Raw genomic sequence first — 17,830 nt, forward strand, 5'->3', positions numbered from 1 at the left:
CGCCAGGTCATCACAGGGCTGACACATAGACACAGACAACCATTCACACTCACATTCACACCTACGGTCAATTTAGAGTCACCAGTTAACCTAACCTGCATGTCTTTGGACTGTGGGGGAAACCGGAGCACCCGGAGGAAACCCACGCGGACATGGGGAGAACATGCAAACTCCACACAGAAAGGTCCTCGCCGGCCACGGGGCTCGAATCCGGACCTTCTTGCTGTGAGGCGACAGCGCTAACCGCTACACCACCGTGCCACCCACGTCCTAATTTATTTATTTAATATCTCTCTCCCCATTTCTTTGCCTCTACACTCTGTATAACCCCCTTCTCTCTCTCTCCATCCATCCATCTTATTTAATTTCTCTCCATCAACCAGTCAGTCATTCTTAATTTCTTTGCCTCTAATCCATCTCTCTCCATTCATCTGCCAATATCTAACTTCCCCATCTATTTAATTTCTCTCTCACTCTATCCATTTCTGTTAATATTACCTAACGTCCTAATTTATTTATTTAATATCTCTCTCCCCATTTCTTTGCCTCTACACTCTGTATAACCCCCTTCTCTCTCTCTCTCTCTCTCTCCATTCATCCATCTTATTTAATTTCTCTCCATCAACCAGTCATTCTTAAATTTCTTTGCCTCTAACCCATATCTCTCTCTCCATTCATCTGCCAATATCTAACTTCCCCATCTATTTAATTTCTCTCTCTCTATCCATCTGTCAATATTACCTAATGTCCCAATGTATTTATTTAATCTCTCTCTCCCCATTTCTATTTGTTTTTAAACTCTGTATAACTCTCTTTCAAGCAAGCAATCAATTATTATTATTATTATTATTATTATTATTATTATGCTTCACAAGCACTAGTATTTCCTTCAAGAAATTCACTTCTAGTTCAGTAATCCACTCTCATTTAATTCGAAAAATATTTCCAAACCACACTTTCCAGTCTTCTATACTGGGATGATCTTTGTTTCACTTCCGGTCCTGATGAGCTGAGGTGTTGTTGTTTTCCCCAATTAAAGCATCAAGGATTGTTATTGCACAGGGGCGTGCACTTCAAAACACGGAAATAAAACCGAGATTTCCACTGTAATTAGTCAGAAATGTAATTAATTTATCCGAGTCTAAATGATAGCCGGTTTCCCAGGTGAGCTTATGGAGGTGCTGTTCTGGCCATCACTCACCTGTGCGCCTCTCCATGGCTCCGCTACCTTCTCTTCCGACTTCTCATTACTGCACTCACTTTGCTTCTCGCACACTTTAACCGAGCTAAAGGAGAGACCTGGCCGACATCAGTGCTTCATTTGAATCCAGTAGAATAAATCAGTCCAAGCCCGCAGTGTTCAGAGATCATGATGTGGTGAGAGGTGACTCTCACCCAGAGCAGAGCAGGTCGAATCCCAAATCCAGTGATAGAGCTACCCGGCTTACTTCCACTTTTGATCCTATAAATATTCAAACATTAATCCAGTCGTTCCATTCCAGACCAGCTTCAACAATAAGAGGCTAGGTTTCGATGGCAAGATTTGACACTGAATCACACTTGACTTGTGGGGCAGGTCACAGGTGCACTAAAGAGGGACTCACTACCGCCTCCTGCTGGACACACGCTTGATTTGCATTTTAGAAACAACAATACTTTTGAGACTAATCTTCTTGACTCTTTTTTTTTTTTTTTAAATTGAATACATCTGTTTGGGTTGTTTTTTTTGTGTGTGTTTTTTTGTTTGTTTTAGACAGTTTCCTCTACATGTCTCTGATTAAAGTAGCAGGTCTACTCCCTACTAAAACCCCACACCCTGTTTCTCCGCCACACCACACAGGGTTGTGATTCACCTGCAAAATATACCCAACATCCCATGAGAGGAAAAGTTGATTCCATTGTGGTTCTGGTATCCAGGTGATGTTTCACATGATATCAAAGCAATAGCAATGATATAAACAAGTCAAAGTATGAGAAAGTACAATAAACAGTACTGAGACAAAATAACCCAACACAGAAAAGACATCCAACCAAAACAAAAGACAAACCGTAATAAACTACAATGCAATAAAATGGAAAAAACAAACAGACAAACCCAACAACCCTCATTTAAAAAAAAGAGAGAGCCCACAAAGCTACCCTTACATCTGGACAGCCAGAGATACTTGACGCTTCACATGACTTGACGCAGCTCCTTCCTCTCTACTGCTGTGAGACTCTACAACCGGCACCTCACCAAGCACAGCACCAGTCACGCCTCACAACAATGAACAATACTGTCCAGATCACTTCTACATCCATGGAGAGCCCTCTGAACGTATACTGTGTTCACTGACTATCACCATCAGTACTTTAAGTCAAGTCAACTTTATTGTCAAATATGCTATACATGCTCGACATACAGCACAGATGAAATTTCAGTCCTCTCTGACCCACGGTGCAAACAAGCAATGCAATAAATAAAAATAGAATAAAAAATAGAATAATTGAAAAACAATATAAACAGTATAAACACTCTAGATAGGAACTAGACATAGACTAAACACTCAAACAATATAAACAGTATAAATAAACAGTATGAACACTAGATAAGAACAAGACATAGACTAAACACTCAAACAATATAAACAGTATAAATAAACAGTATGAACACTAGATAAGAACAAGACATAGACTAAACACTCAGACAATATAAACAGTGTAAACACTAGATAAGAACTACACACAGACTAAACACTCAGACAGACAATATAAACAGTATAAACACTCTAGATATGAACTAGACGTAGACTAAACACTCATATATACACACACACACACACACAAATTGGTTCAAATAACCAAAACAGTCAAGGGCACTTGAGGTATAGCAGGTAAACATGAAACATGAAATAAGCAGTATAAACAAACTAGCAGCTGTTAAGATGAGGTAGTGCGGACATTTTGTAGTTTATTATGGTTTGTCTTTTGTTTTGGTTGGATGTCTGTTCTGTGTTGGGTTATTTTGTCTGAATACTGTTTATTTAATACTGTTTACAGCAAACTGCTAGCTACACACGGTTAAAATGGCGCTTGTGCAATATACCTACTTACCTGTGCAATACTACCTGTGTAATACTGGTAATAATACCTGTGCAATACTTACACATGCAATACCACCTTTGTAATACACTTATGTTAACTGTATATCTGCAAACCTGTTAATTTATGCAAATTTGTTAATTTTTTATCTCTAAATTTGTAGTTTATTTCTTTTATATATATCCTTTTTTGCATACTTAGTACTTTTGTGCTACTCCTTCACTGCCTTATCTTTTTCTCTTTATATATTTTGCTGCTGTAATAATGTAAATTTCCCCTTGTGGGATAATAAAAGGCTATCTTATCTTATCTCATCTTATCTTATCTTACCAAACTATACTTCATCATCCTTTATCCAGGCCAGTTCTATCAACCCTGACTTCATTCTTTGCGATTTAGTGGTTCCCAGGTATTCAAAGAAGGGGTCCCAGATCCGGTAGAATAAAAAGGGTTTGTCTTTTAAGGCTATGGAGAAGGCTTCAAAAGGAATAATGCTTGTTACAGTCTTCAGCCACTGATTAAGAGTGGGACCTTTATCAGAAATCCACGTAACCAGGATGCATTTCCGAGCCGACTGCAGCAGAATATGCAAAAAGTCTCTGTTATGAAGGTCAGCCGGTAATTCATCATTTAGTCCCAGCAGGAAGGTCTTCATATCAATATGTAATGGGCGCTTAAAAATGCTGTTAAGCTATTGAATTATTGCAGTTCAGTACCTTTTGGATATGAGGACAGTTCTACAGACTATGAATAAATGAACCAACAGCAGAGTGACAGTTCTATCAACCCTGACTTCATTCTTTACAATTTAATCTGAAACATTTGGATTCATTCTGTGTCTGGCTTCAGGAGTAATATAAAGCCTGTGCAAAATTTTAAACTGTCTCTCCCAGGCAAGTCAGAGATTTTTATAGTCTTGGATTTGTGATTGGGGCGGCACGGTGGTGTAGTGGTTAGCACTGTCGCCTCACAGCAAGAAGGTCCGGGTTCGAGCCCCAGGGCCGGCGAGGGCCTTTCTGTGCGGAATTTGCATGTTCTCCCCGTGTCCGCGTGGGTTTCCTCCGGGTGCTCCGGTTTCCCCCACAGTCCAAAGACATGCAGGTTAGGTTAACTGGTGACTCTAAATTGACCGTAGGTGTGAATGTGAATGGTTGTCTGTGTCTATGTGTCAGCCCTGTGATGACCTGGCGACTTGTCCAGGGTGTACCCCGCCTTTCGCCCGTAGTCAGCTGGGATAGGCTCCAGCTTGCCTGCGACCCTGTAGAAGGATAAAGCGGCTAGAGATAATGAGATGAGATGAGATTTGTGATTGGGGCGGCACGGTGGTGTAGTGGTTAGCACTGTCGCCTCACAGCAAGAAGGTCCGGGTTTGAGCCCTGTGGCCGGCGAGGGCCTTTCTATGTGGAGTTTGCATGTTCTCCCCGTGTCCGCGTGGGTTTCCTCCGGGTGCTCCGGTTTCCCCCACAGTCCAAAGACATGCAGGTTAGGTTAATTGGTGGCTCTAAATTGACCGCAGGTGTGAATTTGAGTGTGCATGGTTGTGTGTCTGTATGTGTCAGCCCTGCAATGACCTGGCGGCTTGTCCAGGGTGTACCCTGCCTCTCACCCGTAGTCAGCTGGGATAGGCTCCAGCTTGCCTGCGACCCTGTAGGACAGGATAAGCGGCTACAGATAATAGATGGATGGATGGAAGTCCTCTCCCGCCTCGGAGATTCTGCCTCATGGATATCCGGGAGCAACAGTTCCTGACGCAGACACAGCTGCTCAGAGATGTTGCTCAGTTTATTGAAGGACAAATGAGGATATATCCACATTCAAGAATGTGGTGTAGTGATATGATTGGAAAATGTAATTTCAGGAAGCTGAGTTGGTACCCTGTGAGTGACAGGGTAGTGTCAACAGGGGATGGAAAATTACTGAGCAGGATAGCCTCATGAAAAACAGAGAGCAGCTGTGAGAGTAAAGAGAAGTTTCAAGGATTTAACTGAAAATAGCTAAAAGTTGCAGGCGGCACGGTGGTGTAGTGGTTAGCGCTGTCGCCTCACAGCAAGAAGGTCCGGGTTCGAGCCCCGTGGCCGGCGAGGGCCTTTCTGTGCAGAGTTTGCATGTTGTCCGCGTGGGTTTCCTCTGGGTGCTCTGGTTTCCCCCACAGTCCAAAGACATGCAGGTTAGGTTAACTGGTGGCTCTAAATTGACCGTAGGTGTGAATGGTTGTCTATTGGCCCTTTTTCAGCTCACTTCAGCCCGACACGGCTCGCATTTTGACTACCTTAGAGCAGCACGACTCAGCTCGCTTCAGCCCTGCTTAGCACCCAAAACTCGCACGGTTTTGGAGTGGGGCTGAAGCGAGCCAAACCGAGCCGAGTGGGGCTAGGGGCATGAGGAGACACTCCCCTGTGCACTGATTGGTGAGGAGGAGTGTCCTCACATGCCCACACACGCCCCGCGAGCACGCTGGGATCTGTAAACACCGTAAACCCGGAAGAAGAAGAATTACGAATTACGAGAATTTCTGGAGCCTTATGCGCCTCGCCTCATCTATACGCTCTTGCCAGTATCTGTTGGCATTGTCGGTGACAACAAGCCACAGCACCAGCAACACTAACGACTCCATGTCCTCCATGTTTATTGTTTACTATCCGGGTCGTGAGACTACCGCTTCAAAGCTCACTGATGTCACTGTTTGCGCTGCTTAACGACATCACGTGACGTCCACCCACTTTCACTAACTCCACCCAATGTGTCCACCCACTTCCAGCCAGCACGGTTCAGCGCGGTTGTAGTCGAAATGCAACTCCAATAGCCCCGCTCAGCTCGACTCAGCCCAACTCAGCATGGCACGGCTCAGCCCAACTCAGCACGGCACGGCTCAGCCCGACTCAGCTGCGTTTGTAGTGGAAAAGCGGCATATGTCTATCAGTGCGTTTACATGCACATAGAGAAAATTGAATTTCTGTTGTTGCTCGACTGAAATCGAAGTTCTAAATGGCATGGAAACACCTTAGCTAGGCTGAAATTGAACCGAACTTGATTTCTCGTAATCGAGCTACACGACCTAGATTATGCGATTTTTGCCGAGCTACTTAGTGCATGTAAACCCTATCGAGCTACGTAGTCGAGCTACTTACTTCAGCACTGCCCCTTCCAGAAGTGACGAGTGACGAGACCACAAGCGGGAAACACAACAGCCTTGGTTGGCATGACACTTCACCTTAACCGCCCACTTTATTAGGAACACTTCTGTTCGTACATACAAACTACAAACACTCTTCTTGTGAACACGGAACTGATAACTTTGTTTATACTCTTGAATAGCTCTTCTTCATGACGACAACCGGAAGTGTACCAACACGATGGGGCGTGTAGCGCCACCTGTGGCTCGGGTGCACAATGTACCTCACACAATAGCTCGATTTCCTTGTGTGCATGTAGGATTGGATTTCTCTGGCACCCCTGCTGGGACCCTTTGCTCGATTACCGACAGCAGCTCGATTTGGATGTGCATGTAAACGTACTGTATGTGTCAGCCCTGTGACGACCTGGCGACTTGTCCAGGGTGTACCCCGCCTTTTGCCCATAGTCAGCTGGGATAGGCTCTGGCTTGTCTGCGACCCTGTAGAACAAGATAAAGCGGCTACAGATAATGAGATGAGATGAGCTAAAAGTTGCAAGTATGCCAAACAAATATTTCTTATTAGTTTGTTAGCACAGAAAAGTTTTCAAGACAGAAAAAAACTTTGCAGTTTCTTAGTAACATAATCTACATTTTATTTGGATTAAAGGTAGACTGCCTTTCAGATTTTTCAAGTTTAGGTCATAAAAAGAATTTTCCCTGACACCCAATTATTTTTGTTTAGTGGACCAAAGGCTACTGAACTCGAATCACAGACCTCCAATTTTATTAATTTTTTAAAAAATAGAACAAATAATGAATTTAGGGCCATGTAGCCTTAAATTCTCCACTATTTTTTCCTGCTTCACCATGACCCAATTCAAGATACTACATCATGCATCACGTGGTGGGCTTTCCCCGTTCGTGCAATGCATTGTGGGATACAAATTTGAAACAGGACAGGAAAATGGAGGACGTGAATGAAACGTGAAAGACCGACTACAGTAACGGAAAGCAAAAAGACATTATGTTGCGAAGGAAAGGAAACGCAGGACCAAACTAATAAATATCGGTGGTCAGTGAGCACCTCGGTGTGATCAGTTATTCGTTTAGCGACAGAATGATGTAACCGTCAGTGCACGTCAGTGCTGTAGCTGGCAGTAATGCAACACTGGATGCCAGCTGCCATAAAACCCAAAAGAAGAAGCAGACCTACGCATGTGCACACGGACTTCCTCTGTCTGCTTGACTGCGCGAAGAGAATGATTTCATGCACATTATTTGCTAGGGAATTCCCTCAAATTAAATAACTTCCCAGCCACAGAATGGCCTGTTTTTTTTTGGAGATATTACAGAAATATACATATATCACAATGACCAAATTTCAGAGGGAACTAAATTTCACCGATTTTATGAAATCGAAAGGCCGTCTAGCTTTAACTTCAAGAGAGAAAAATAGAGAAATGTTGGTGAGGGAACAATGTTTTATAGCTGCAGTAGCGTAAGTGATAACAAGAACTAACTTGCTTTACAGACTTTCCACAACATTTATACATAACTATGAACAAAAAAAATTGTCATTCATCTTATCTCATTATCTCTACCCACTTTATCCTTCTACAGGGTCGCAGGCAAGCTGGAGCCTATCCCAGCTGACTACAGGCGAAAGGCGGGGTACACCCTGGACACTTCGCCAGGTCATCACAGGGCTGACACATAGACACAGACAACCATTCACACTCACATTCACACCTACAGTCAATTTAGAGTCACCAGTTAACCTAACCTGCATGTCTTTGGACTGTGGGGGAAACCGGAGCACCCGGAGGAAACCCACGCGGACACGGGGAGAACATGCAAACTCCACACAGAAAGGCCCTCGCCGGCCCCGGGGCTCAAACCCAGGACCTTCTTGCTGTGAGGCAACAGCGCTAACCACTACACCACCGTGCCGCCCAAATTTGTCATTCTTTAATTAATATAAAATTACAATCACTGGCACATTGCTGTGGTAGAAGAGGAATAAAACACTTCAGGACATGATTGGAAAATAATTAACTTTGCATCAGGCCGCATCACAACCATATTGCTGATTATTTTCCTACCACCACAGCATGCCCAGTCATGTTTTATTGCTTACTTATATAACATAGCACTGTTGAGATCACAAATTTGATTGGTCAGAAGATATTGATTCATTTTCTACAACAGCAAGGCTTGTTAATCAGCTTGTTCTAATGCATTATTTCCTAAAGTAACAGAATTTACAGGGATTTGTATGGTGAATGTGCCAGGAAATCTATCCATAATAAGGAAAACAAATAAAAAAAATGTTGAGATTTTTGTAAAAAGATATCTATTTAATATTTTATGGAAGGAGTCGCAGGTGTGAGTACTTTGTAATGGTCAATAAGTAAGTGATAACTTGTTTTACTGATGTTCCATTCTTGAATTAATACAAAAATTGGTAAATTACTCTTATAAAAACCACTTAAGGGCATGCAGTTACTGGAAAATAATCAACTTCAAGATCGTTACATCACACTACCCCCAGCGATGATTATTGGCCCACAGCAGTGGCACGGTGGTGTAGTGGTTAGCGCTATCACCTTACAGCAAGAAGGTCCGGGTTCGAGCCCCGTGGCCGGCGAGGGCCTTTCTGTGTGGAGTTTGCGTGTTGTCCGTGTGGGTTTCCTCCGGGTGCTCCGGTTTCCCCCACAGTCCAAAGACATGCAGGTTAGGTTAACTGGTGACTCTAAATTGACCGTAGGTGTGAATGGTTGTCTGTGTCTATGTGTCAGCCTGTGATGACCTGGCGACTTGTCCAGGGTGTACCCCGCCTTTTGCCTGTAGTTAGCTGGGATAAGCTCCAGGATAAAGCGGCTAGAGATAATGAGAGGAGATGAGCAGCACACACAGCCATGTTCTTTAATTTGCGCTAGCAGTGCTGGCACAAATTATTACTTTCATGCAGGATCTTCCTATTTTTTTCTACTTTTTCCTAACATTTATTTTAGGACACTATTTCTCCCTCAGTTTTCAACCAATCACCAAATTTCACATGAAGAATATCTCTGGGCTGAATTAATTTGCTATGACTTTTGGTGCTGATCTGGATCACCGAACTGGAATGATCTATGAAAAATGGGCTTTTTTCCTTCATAAGCATCATTCTCTATCTCTTACCGTTCCAGATCTATAGGGTATGGCGACCAGATGCCGCGGTTTGTAAGAGCTAGCATAAATTACTATCTAGTTTCCTTGTCACTTCACATGACTATACCAAACGCTGTGTTTATTTATATTTCAATTCATTCTGCAGATTTATACAACACATATCAACACTCAAACAGGTGACAAAAATGCCATCATTTACTTAGTGTCAAAGTTTATTTGTTTTCAGACACTGTTGGCTAAAAAGGATCCTCCTTTAACAAACAGGGAGAACTTACACACAGATTAAGAACATGTAAAGTCTACTGATACCAGAGGCTTTTAAAAACAAAACAAAACAAAACAAAACATAATTTTCACGTTTTCAATGATTGTCAATATAATTTAAATGCTACATCCAGGAAGTTTAAATATTGAGTGCAGGAAACAATCCCAGTGAAGTTCTCTGATTCAGAGCATTTGATTCTCTGTATCCAAACTGTACACGTGTGACTACATCTACTGCGTCAAGTGTGGCTGTGCTTTGGCTTCAGTCCTCATCACTCTGCTGTGCTAGTGTACGGAGTCTGTCCACCACCACTGGAAATTAGAAAAACACAAAGTTGAAGGCAAAAATGATCCTAAACATGCTTCTATTCTCCTAACGAATTATGAAATGAGTGCATCATTCGATATTTGCATACAGTTTAGTTTTTTTTATGCTTATTTTATGTTGATGTTGAACTGAAATAATTTTTGGAACTGTTCCTGTGATCAGAAATACAGACCCTCATCTACTACTCTCACACAGTCCAGGGTTCTCCAGAAAATCTGAAGTAGCCAGCTTTTTTTTTAAAAATGTAGCAGGCGGTGGCAAAGGCATGCTAATGCCTGGGGGCATGCCCCCCAGAAAATTTCGAAATTTACATGCCTTTTGGTGGCTTCCAGTGCATTCTTGGCTAATAAATTACTCACCATTTCCCTGTAAAATACTTGCAAAATATGTAATTTCCCTCCAGATGTATGTGTGCTTGGCTTTTTCAGTTCCCCTCTGTAGTACGCTGCCTGGTTCTGTAGCATAACTACATGGGGAACGTATTTCGTGCATGTGTAATGTACTTGATGTGCTTCTGGTGTGGTATTGTATAGTTTTAATTTCAGCATAAATATTTGCATGCAGTTAGTAATTTACACTTGCACTTTATAAGTATGAAGCCTTAGCTAAGGGACCAGACATCTCTTTGGGAGCTTATGGCCCTTTTCCACTACCCTTTTTCAGCTCACTTCAGCCCGACACGGCTCGCGTTTCGACTATCTAAGAACAGCACGACTCAGCTCGCTTCAGCCCTGCTCAGCCCCCAAAACTCGCACGGTTTTGGAGTGGGGCTGAAGCGAGCCAAACCGAGCTGAGTGAGGCTAGGGGCGTGAGCAGACACTCCCCTGTGCACTGATTGGTGAGGAGGCGTGTCCTTACATGTCCACACACGCCCCACGAGCATGCTGGGATCTGTAAACACCGTAAACCCGGAAGAAGGAGAATTACGAATTACGAGAATTATGAAGCCTTATGCGCCTCGCCTCATCTATATGCTCTTGCCAGTATCTGTTGGCGTTGTCGGTGACAACAAGCCACAGCACCAAGACCAGCAACACTAACGACACCATGTCCTCCATGTTTATTGTTTACTATCCGGGTTGTGAGACTACCGCTTAAAAGGTCACTGATGTCACTGTTTGCGCCGCCTAACGACATCACCTGACGTCCACCCACTTTCGCTAACTCCACCCAATGTGTCCACCCACTTCCAGTCAGCACGGTTCAGCGCGGTTGTAGTCGAAATGCAACTCCAACAGCCCCGCTCAGCTCGACTCAGCCCAACTCAGCACCGCACGGCTCGGCCCAACTCAGCCGCGTTGGTAGTGGAAAAGCGGCATTAGGCACTCCAGGTAGCTTCTGGATATGAAAATAATCCTTAGATCAAGAATGATGACTCTTTTAATTATTTTCTTCAAGTTTACTTATCAATCACACCTTCTAATCTAATAAATTGAGGAAAACAAAACTGAATTCACACAACTTTATTTACATTTTAAATGTTGATTGTGTGGTCACATGGTCCAGCTCAGCCAATTAGAATGTGAGACTCGATCAACAAATATGGTGTCGCTGCCGGCCATGCTAAACCTGAATTGAAGATAATTTAGTGGTGGAATAATTGGATTTGCAGCAAATTATGGGCAGCAGAGATGATATAAATTGCTTGAACATTGAAAGGTAAGTTTTAATTTTTTTCTGGGATCGAGTAGCCGGCACAGACCGTCTGCGTAGACGGAGAAAACCACCAATCGCCGGCACTTGTGGACATCTCTCTACAGTATACTGTACATCCTACTCTTATGATATCAGTGTAAGTAAACTACACGACTATAGTTAACTTATCCTTTAATAAATTCTCACTGGTCTATTGACAGCGTGTAATATTACTGTGCAAGTGCTTATAAGTGCCTATACCTCCAGCAGAAGGCCTCTCGAATGACTCAAATGAACGGCAAGCATTAATCAGGTCCTTGAGCTGACTGGGACAGTCATGTGACAGCGGCTCCTTCATCTTCTCAACGCACACCTTCTTAAAGATGCTACTGGGCGAGCAACCTGGTTATAAAAACAGGATGAATAAGACAGTGTACATAAAATTCTAAAGTAGCATATTATTCCTGAAAACTAGATAGAAAGAGTCCAACAATGAGTTTATCATCATAAAATCTCATGATTAGTGAAGTTGCCAGGGCTACATGCCTTTAAAGGGGACCTGCCGTGTTGCAATCTCCCACAGGACAATGCCGAAACTGTGAAGACCACATACAACGGATTGGGCTGCTGAATTTTACTGTATAATACACTGATAAAGACTAGGTTTGCTTATTTATTTTTTTATTCCCAATCTGACTCTTTACCTGTAGATCTCACAGGCTTTGTCATACTGATGGTTTATGTCTTGCAGCTGCTGTGGCGAAACGTACATCATCAAGCTGTGCTTCTTCGCTTTGCTGTTCTTTAGGGATGTTTCTGTCTTTGCCAACTCAAATCCTCCAAGCTTGAAAAACACACACACAAACACGTTTGTCTGACTATTCTTCCATTGACATAATTATTAAAACTAGACGGCGTTTCGATTTCATAAAATCAGTGAAATTTAGTTCCCTCTGAAATTTGGTCATTGTGATGTATTTATTTCTGTAATATCACCCCGCAAAAAAAAACCCAAAACAAAACAAAAAAAAAACAGGCCATTCGGTGGCTGGGAAGTTATTTAATTTCAGGGGATTTCCTAGCAAATACTGTGCATGAAATCTCTTGCTTTGAGCAGTCAAGCAGACAGAGGAAGTCCGGTGTGCGCATGCGCAGGTTTACCTGTTCCTTCTTCTTTTGGGTTTTACGGCAGCTGGCATCCAGTGTTGCATTACTGCCATCTACAGGTTTGTCTTGACCGTGCACTGACAGTTACATCATTCTGTTGCTAAACGAACAGCTGATCACACTGAGGTGCTCGCTGACCGCCGATATTTATTAGTTTGGTCCTGCGTTTCCTTTCCTTCGCAACATAACGTCTTTTCTTCTCGTTTTCCGTTACTGTAGTCGGTCTTTCATGCTTCATTCGCGTCCTCCATTTCCCTCTCCTGTTTCAAATTTGTGTCCCACAATGCCTTGCGCATGACATAGTATCTTGAATTGGGTCATGTTCATCTCATCTCATTATCTCTAGCCGCTTTATCCTGTTCTACAGGGTCACAGGCAAGCTGGAGCCTATCCCAGCTGACTACGGGCGAAAGGCGGGGTACACCCTGGACAAGTCGCCAGGTCATCACAGGGCTGACATATAGACACAGACAACCATTCACACCTATGGTCAATTTAGAGTCACCAGTTAACCTAACCTGCATGTCTTTGGACTGTGGGGGAAACCAGAGCACCCGGAGGAAACCCACACGGACACGGGGAGAACATGCAAACTCCGCACAGAAAGGCCCTCGCCGGCCACGGGGCTCGAACCCGGACCTTCTTGCTGTGAAGCGACAGTGCTAACCACTACACCACTGTGCCGCCCGAATTGGGTCATGTTGAAGCAAGAAAAAATAGCAGAGAATTTAGGGCCACTTGGCCCTAAATTCATTAACTGTTCTATTTTAAAAAACCTAATAAAATTGGAAGTCTATGATTCAAATTCAGTAGCTTTCAGTCCACTGAACAAAAATAAGTGGGTGTCAGGGAAAATTCTTTTTATGACCTAAACTTGAAAAATCTGAAAAGCAGGACAGCTTTAACTAATGTTATGCTACAGTTTATGCAAACCTTAAACCTAACCTCAGTATCCAAAATAAATGCTTTTGGCTCTTTTGAGAGCATGCAGACCAGCCAAATGGCCTCACATGGTTAAAATTGTCCTTTCCTTCATCCACGTCATTGACATATGATTCAAGACTCAAATACAAATGTCATGTTTATCGAAAGGAATTTTTCCAAAATGCTTCTTTATTAGAGTTAAATTCAGGTGATATGTAAGTGTAAGGTTAAATGATTGCTGCGTTACTTCCTATGTTTACTAATATAGCAGAACATGATGATGATGATAATACCTTTACTCTGTAGCCAGCTGCCACTAGAAACTTGCTGCTAGTGATGCAACCATGCACCTTGAACTTTTCTTCTGAATGATGCAGCCTGCATTGGGAGAAGCAGACATTTGGAGTTTATATTGATCCACAGCACATACCTTAGGAATAACTGGCTTGTTTGATTCAAAAAAGGCCAGAATTGAAGACATGATCTTAATAAACCACAAGGCAGAGATGCTGTGTAAATCTTTATCTTCTGGTTGACACCTGTATAGTCCTTGAGCTGCATCTAGACACATGCGAGTTTTTCTGTCCCAGGGTAGTTTACTGGAACTGTCGAGTACATGTCTTAGATTGCCCTTCTCACAGAACTCCATTACTATGAGGTAGGTTGAATTTGGTCCTACAAGATAGAGGAAAAAAATGAGGAAAATGGGTAAAATATTTGTTGTCAAAAGGAGTAGACCAATATCTTCATCAGTGAGCACTTTATCCTGGTCAGAGTCATAGTGGATGTACTGGGAACACTGGGGACAAGGCTGGAGAATTCACCTTGGATCGGACGCACCAAGCACATGCTCATTCACATTTAAGGGCAATTTAGAATCACCAATCTGCCACCCTGTATGTTTTTGGAGAGTGAGAGGGAATCAGAGAACTCAAAGGAAAACCCCAAACTCCAGTAAAGTCAGGATCAAACTAGAGCTGTGACGTGGCTACCTGCTGTGTGATGACTGATGACCTGCAAACTAATATTATATAATATATTTATTATTATATCCCCTCATCAAAAAATTTCCATGCACGGATTGGCCACGGATGGCTCACGTGACATAAAATAGTTCCACACTGATTAAGCAATGTATCTTGTGATTTCATAAAAAAAAGGGATATAGTTTGAGTCAGTCATTGGAATATATCCTGGATGTACCATGAACTGACATCACAATTTCAAGCTATACAGCCAACTTGAGTCACAGTTGTGGCTCCGCGAGCATTTCTGTGTGTGTAGGTCTACGTATCATGATCATGCCTAGTGAGGCAGTTGATAGCATGGTAAAATAAATAAAACTAGATATATACTGTGACGGGCGGCACGGTGGTGTAGTGGTTAGCGCTGTCGCCTCACAGCAAGAAGGTCCGGGTTCGAGCCCCGTGGCCGGCGAGGGCCTTTCTGTGCGGAGTTTGCATGTTCTCCCCGTGTCCGCGTGGGTTTCCTCCGGGTGCTCCGGTTTCCCCCACAGTCCAAAGACATGCAGGTTAGGTTAACTGGTGACTCTAAATTGACCGTAGGTGTGAATGTGAGCGTGAATGGTTGTCTGTGTCTATGTGTCAGCCCTGTGATGACCTGGCGACTTGTCCAGGGTGTACCCCGCCTTTCACCCGTAGTCAGCTGGGATAGGCTCCAGCTTGCCTGCGACCCTGTAGAACAGGATAAAGCGGCTAGAGATAATGAGATGAGATGAGATATACTGTGACTAAAGTAACAGTGATTTGTGCTAGGTCTTACAAACTGGGATGTCTGGTTACCATACCCTATGGATTCGGAACGGTAAGAGATACAGAAGAGCACTTAGTGAGGAAGAAAGCCCATTTTTCATGGATCATTCTGGTTCAGTGATTCAGATCAGCACCAAAAGTCATAGAAGCCTAATTCAGAAATTTGGTGATGATTGGTTGAAAACTGAGGGAGAAATAGTGTCCGAAGAAACGTTTGGAGAATAATAATAAGAATAAAGTACAAAGATAGATCCTGAGTGAGAGTAACAATTTGCGCTACCACTGCTAGCACAAATTAATAATAAGAATAATAAAAAAGGTTAAAAAAAAAGCAATAGCATGGTATATTGCGCATGCACAGATCAAAGGTTGTGCCAACATAAACAACAAATATGGCTGCCTTCACTGAGTTCATGTCGAGATTCAATCTCATAGACGAAAGTTAAAAGCAAACACTTTTAGTTTGGAATTTTTTGATGAGGGATATAAATCTAATATACCATGCACTGAGAGGCCCTGGTAATTATGGATTCTCTTCAGTCACTGGCATAGTACTGTTTTCTTCAGGGTTGTGCCCCTCACAAAATAGTACAATGCCAGTCACCTCAGAGAATCCATAATTTTAACCAGAGCCTCTCAGTGCATGGTATATTTGATTATTAATTATCACTAGTAGCTATTGTGGGAGACAGTGAATTCCTCAGTGAATTCTGTATTATGGGGCGGCACGGTGGTGTAGTGGTTAGCACTGTTGCCTCACAGCAAGAAGGTCCGGGTTCGAGCCCTGTGGCCGGCGAGGGCCTTTCTGTGCGGAGTTTGCATGTTCTCCCCGTGGGTTTCCTCCGGGTGCTCCGGTTTCCCCCACAGTCCAAAGACATGCAGGTTAGGTTAACTGGTGACTCTAAATTGACCGCGAGTGTGAATGGTTGTCTGTGTCTATGTGTCAGCCCTGTGATGACCTGGCGACTTGTCCAGGGTGTACCCCGCCTTTCGCCCGTAGTCAGCTGGGATAGGCTCCAGCTTGCCTGCGACCCTGTAGAACAGGATAAAGCGGCTAGAGATAATGAGATGAGATGAATTCTGTATTATATTGGCTTTCCAAACAACAAAATGTTATACTAGATAGAATATCAACTATAGTGCAACAAAACATGCTTAGTAGAAAAAGGTAAGACTAATGATTAAAAACAAGTTTCACATTAGCATGATGGAGCAGTGGGTAATGTTGTTGCGTCTCAGCTCTGTGGTCCTCAGTTTGAACCTGAGCTTCAGTTACTGTATGTATGGAGTTTTATTATATGACCCATATGGACTCGTGTGTGGATTCTTAATAAAACCACTGGGAAAAGTCACATGACTGGGCAGATACAGATTTTTGAATCCGGTCTGGAAAAAGCCATATGCAGACCCAGACCTGTTTCCCTCGCTTCTGCTGTTTTCATTTTGCTCTGAATTGTTACTTTGAAAAAAGAGTGATACACCAGAGCACAGTGAAAGTGAATTTTATTATCCAGATGGTTTATCAGACACAGACCTAACTGAACAAGCTGAAATTGTCGAAGAAAATGAAAAAAAGGTGCTTTTGAGCAAAGAAATTCACTTGTTTATACAAGGACAACAAGAAAACACCATTAAAACAAGAGTGCTCCGAGAGTACAATATCCCCTGCTGGCAACTATGCCATAACTCTGGTAAAATGTGACTGAATTGAACGAAATTACAATATGTGTATTACTGATATATAACAAAGAATACTGCCAAGTTTCATGAAATTCCTCCAAAAATTGTGAGAGAAGTTGATTTCAGAAGGTGAGGACCCTTCCCGGGATGGACGGATGGACAGACGGACATCGCCACAACATAATCCCCCTTCTGGCCTTTCAGCCAGTGGGGGATAAAAAACTAAGTTTGCCAAACATTTTCAAAGGATTTCTTGCTGAAATTAAGGAGGAAAGACACATAAGTCATCCCCTCTAAGGAGCTAGATAGCTTGCTATGTAGTTTCTATATACACAAGCAAAGAACAAAGGAAATTTAGACTACAAACCTGACACTTTGTCTTCCTTTTCGCGAGGTATTCAACACTACCTTGACGACAACAACAGTAAGATGCACCATTGTTCATCATTTTCCACTGTGTATGTTAGTTAAAAAAGGTAATACGATAACATGCTTATTGACCAAGTTAGGTCGGGCTGGACGGGAAAATATTTGGCTCTTGGTCATTTGTATGGACCACATTGCGCTTGGTCCAGCATGACCTCGAGCCAAATATTTTCTCGTCCAGCCCTCCCACTCAGTCAATAAGTACATATTACTGGTTCTGATCATATCCCTTTGTTTCCGGTTCTTGGTTTTCTCCCACCTCCT

The 17,830-nt window shown here is 42.8% G+C and overlaps 2 protein-coding genes across 2 annotated transcripts in view; both read right to left on the reverse strand.

The window, feature by feature from the left end:
* Window positions 1–1,559, reverse strand: part of LOC132890834 (FYVE, RhoGEF and PH domain-containing protein 6-like) — a 39,742-nt gene extending 38,183 nt beyond the window's left edge. The window contains exon 1 of the mRNA XM_060928100.1: window positions 1,202–1,559. Coding sequence (XP_060784083.1) covers window positions 1,202–1,217 — 16 coding nt within the window. The 5' untranslated portion in view covers window positions 1,218–1,559. The remainder of the gene's footprint in view (window positions 1–1,201) is intronic.
* An 8,025-nt stretch (window positions 1,560–9,584) lies between these two features.
* LOC132890835 (mixed lineage kinase domain-like protein) overlaps window positions 9,585–17,830 on the reverse strand; it is a 35,017-nt gene continuing 26,771 nt past the window's right edge. Inside the window, exons 6-11 of the mRNA XM_060928101.1 lie at window positions 14,228–14,363; window positions 13,982–14,066; window positions 12,302–12,441; window positions 12,144–12,193; window positions 11,859–11,999; window positions 9,585–9,946 (exon numbers count right to left, since the gene is read on the reverse strand). Of these exons, the coding sequence (XP_060784084.1) occupies window positions 9,897–9,946; window positions 11,859–11,999; window positions 12,144–12,193; window positions 12,302–12,441; window positions 13,982–14,066; window positions 14,228–14,363 (602 nt within the window). The 3' untranslated portion in view covers window positions 9,585–9,896. The remainder of the gene's footprint in view (window positions 9,947–11,858; window positions 12,000–12,143; window positions 12,194–12,301; window positions 12,442–13,981; window positions 14,067–14,227; window positions 14,364–17,830) is intronic.

Source organism: Neoarius graeffei, chromosome 8 (genome assembly GCF_027579695.1).
Source record: "Neoarius graeffei isolate fNeoGra1 chromosome 8, fNeoGra1.pri, whole genome shotgun sequence".
NCBI lineage: Eukaryota > Metazoa > Chordata > Actinopteri > Siluriformes > Ariidae > Neoarius > Neoarius graeffei.